The sequence below is a fragment of the Eimeria necatrix genome, genomic scaffold (genome assembly GCF_000499385.1).
Source record: "Eimeria necatrix Houghton genomic scaffold, Enh_scaff630, whole genome shotgun sequence".
NCBI classification, from domain to species: Eukaryota; Apicomplexa; class Conoidasida; order Eucoccidiorida; family Eimeriidae; genus Eimeria; species Eimeria necatrix.
In genome coordinates this window covers 13,666-17,672 of record NW_013654479.1, presented here as the reverse complement: position 1 = coordinate 17,672, position 4,007 = coordinate 13,666, and the positions used below count along the sequence as shown (strand labels likewise).

The window sequence follows — 4,007 nt, the reverse complement described above, 5'->3', positions numbered from 1 at the left end:
CATGAATGCGGTACGAAAAACAACTGCCACCAGACAAAATGTTCCCGCAAAAGCGGAGCAGCACAGGCCCAACAAAATCTGGTAAACGACTGGTGCGCCTCGTCCCAGGACATGTTCTTCTGCACCAACGCGTCGCAAGCGCTCGCTGAAGACACCACTCTAGCGCGACTTCCCATCCGCCAATTATTCAATGCAGTTGCACATGTCCTGCACCAAGAGTTCCAATATATCTCGCTGCAACCACTCAGACAACCAACACTGCTGATGACTGAATGTACGAGGCGCTGAATCTAATTGAGCTAAGTGTCATGCCGTCATGCCTCTGCAGTGTCTCCCTATGGCCCAGATCGCACGAACTGAATTCCGTTACAGACAATGTCGTGAACGCTTGTGAAGGTCTTTCGCTCTTCTGCAAAATTTGTAGTGAACGGCTCCATTGCAGGCCGCACCCTCAAGATGTGCGCGCAAATATAATCGTTGCAAACGAATATATTTGCGCGCACATTTTCAGCGAGGCCCGGGACTGTTGACACGCCCACCCCCTAACATACCACGACCCTAGACTAGCTTGAAAGTGCTACGTGCCGCATGGTCTACGCTGACACCAAACCGCCGATCCAGCAGTTCAAACAACGAAACTGCCAACAGGAGACACAAGAATCGATGCCCAAACCAACTCAGTTAGGCGAACCCCTCCGTAGCTTTCGAAGCAGCCACGCAGTGCGGGATTTTCAAGGCCATTCACATGCTGCAGCGTACTCCCTGCGAGCTCACAAGGCCAGCGCTGTCGTGTGCAGGCAGAATTGAAGAAACAGGCGCTCAGCTCTTTCGTCCTTCTCCAAAAACCACAACTGGTATGCCGAACGCAGGAGGAGGAGTACGAGAAAGCTGTGCAAGAATGATATTATCGCGAGTGTGGCATTCGTGGAAACGCCAGCACGTGTGTATTTGTGCTATTAGGTGAACTGAGGAATTTCCGGATTTACGTAAGCCACGCACCGTTACAGGACTCTTTGGGTCTTTGCCCAAAGAAAAAGGTAATTTTGGTTTTGCCTGTGCCCGTTAGAGTCTGCTGACTTGCCACTCAAACAACAGCAGGCATTAAACGCACTTTCTTCTAAATAAATCTCTGCAGCCTACGTTGCACAATTTACTTTGATTTGGGCAGCCAGCGTATAATGCAACACCTGTGAAAAAGTGCTCCACCATCTAACGAGCCAGTAAGGTATCACCGTGTGAGCTGTGGCAATCTATGCGGGCCAATCCAACCCTACCTGACTCCACCTAAATGTATCAAGAGCTCACATGTGTCCCAGTTCACGCATAAACAGTAAACCACTAGCTAACTGGTCCCAAGACGCCGAAGCGCCCGAAAGTTTAGCTCTACTGCGCGCACGCGTCGTCGACCGCCTAAATGCTTAGCGCGTCCATGGCAGTATTTCCCGTTGTGTAGGTTATCTCCGCAATAATATTCAAGCATCGCTCCAGCTGCAATCGCGCACATTGTACATTTATGCCTCAGCAATTGACACTAAAAAGGAAACCTACTTGCTCAAGGTTACTCGCTGCGCTAAACGCATGCTATTCTTCTGTGTTCACCAGTGTTCAATGATAAAGGCTGCTCCTGCCATAAAACGCACTCCCTGAGAGCACACAGAAGCAAATCCGTGCTCTGCCGATAATAATTCAGCACCATTTATATGGCTATCTCGCAATCGAAACAGCCGCCACTAATGTGTATGCTGTATGAGGAGGCAAGGGGATTGCTATGCAGAAGAAGTCACCAGAGCAATGTGATAAATGGGAAAAATACGAGTGAAGTCCTTGCTGTGGAGTTGGCTGAACTGGACAAATTTGGGTTTTATACTATCTCTACAGAACTCGGCAGGACGTTTGGGCTACTTGATAAAAGAAAGCAGCAAGAAGTTGGCTTCAGTTAGCCCGCACGAAAATTCGCCAACGTGACACTCAGTAGCAGACATTAAACATACTTCCTGCTAGATTTCCGCCGCCTGCATTCCACACTGTGCTTTGGACAGCCACAGGGCCCTCAAAGAATCCAAAATGTGGAACCTGTGAACACCATTTTATCATGCAACATATCAGCAGGAGCTCCGAACCCTCAACCGTGGGAGGTGTGGCAATACATGCAGAGTGGCAATCCAACCCGATGAAACTCTACCGAAAGAAACCGCAGCTAATCGTTTTTCCTTTTCGCGTACGTATGAAGTGTCCACCATTATCCCAACGCGTGCATGTAGACTAGAAGGATGCAGCTCCAATGTTCCCAATACGCTGAGTTGTCCAATAGACTAGCGACAATCTGCGAATGCATCACCCACGGCATGACTAGGCGCTGCGTCCATATCATTGCCCAAAATGACTGCCAGACATAAATGGAGTGATGCTCACACTTCTCTCACTTTTCCCGACACAGTCACGCATTCTCAATTTGTTGGCGATGTTCTTACCATGCGGCCAACCTCATCAAAGAACGCGATAGCAACGTAAGCGTCGATGTATCCAATGTCACATTATCTGCGGCGCGAAAATAGGGGCCCGTCCCGCGACAGCACTTTGGAAGTCGGTGTATTCATTAGTTAAATACACGCTGGCAGTGGCTCGTGAGGGACATGGCAGCGCACAGTCTGAGAACTCGAACCCTATTCGTGAGCCCATGACGTTCTTGCACACATCACCACACGTGACCTCTGCTGTTGGTCTCTCCCAAAATAATACCGATACACATTCCCGAAAAGTAAAAAATATTGCTCTCGTCCAACGGCACGTTAACTAGCCTGCCAATGCTGTAGGGTTTCCCACCACCCAGCACACAAACATGACCACTATGTGGAGGTAAGTGCCACGCAAACCCACTGAAACAAACTAAACCACAGTCCGTCGTCTATGACGTATGCAACAAAGGCCCTCAGCTGTCTTTCACAAAACACACATACGCCCGCAAGGCCTTCATCCTCAGTGACACCACAATGCAAGGAACAACCGCTGCTCTCCTTCACACCCTAAATGAGCGCCCAAAACAAGTAAGACGCGCGTTTGACGCTTCTTTCATAAAACGCTTCCTGCGATGTAAACGTCCTACTGGATGACACTCCAACAAGCCTCGGAGCTGCTCTATTGTCGAATGTGCGTCGCAAACCCTGGACGCCAGTGCAAACCCCCGAAATGCACATGCATACAAGACACTGCACAACGCTTCTGCGTATGCATTGCTTACACTATCCCTGAAAAATATCCAACATAATCTAAATGCCAGCACACCACAAAAGTAGCACGAAATGCAGCCACAAATTCGTCCGATGCCTAGCGCTGTAAGCAACGACGTTCAGGAGGAGTTTGCTCTGCAAACTGCGCCGATTCAACGCAACGCCAGCAGCCTCTCAACGGAGCCAGATTATCGCTTAGTTGCCCAATGACGCTGAACGTCCCAGCACAGAGCTTTTTCTCTACCGCAACCACGTCGCTGAAGCATGTATGACACTTCTGATGGCGACTCACTACGCCATAACAAGTGTTTTGACAGCATCGGGAGTGGTTTGTAGCAAAGAGTGTCAACCTCCTCATTGCCTTCTCTGGGCAGTTTACTGCACTGCACGGAACAGAGGATCCGCTGGTGCCTGAATTCCTTTCCACGTCGCCGACGCATCCAATGACACATCGTCCGCAGCGCGAAGATTTTCGGTCCGTACCGCGGCAGCACTTTAGTCGTTGTATTCGTTGGAGTTAAATGGAATGTGAAAGAAGAGGCGGAACAGAGAAAAGGAAAAGTTAGAACGTTCGCAGGCTTGCTTGGAAGAAGCAACTGCAGTAACTTTAACACAAAAAAATTTAATCAAATGCATTTAAGAAGCCGCAGGAGCTCTGTCGCATTCAAGAAATCAAGTGCAGTAGAAGAAGAAACTCGAGGGCCAGAAACCGCAGCAAACACGCCGAGCTGCAGCCGCACCAGCAGTAGAAGGAGGAAACAGACGGCAGTAGAAGCAGGG

General features: G+C 49.5%; 1 protein-coding gene across 1 annotated transcript; it reads right to left on the bottom strand.

Annotated features, from left to right (window-relative positions):
• Window positions 1–3,415: 3,415 nt before the first annotated feature.
• ENH_00067650 (hypothetical protein, conserved) lies at window positions 3,416–3,679 on the bottom strand (the record flags this gene model as incomplete). Its single annotated transcript, XM_013582394.1, has 1 exon — window positions 3,416–3,679. One exon carries the CDS (start codon window positions 3,677–3,679, stop codon window positions 3,416–3,418), a length of 264 nt encoding a protein of 87 aa, XP_013437848.1.
• Between the last annotated feature and the right edge of the window lie 328 nt (window positions 3,680–4,007).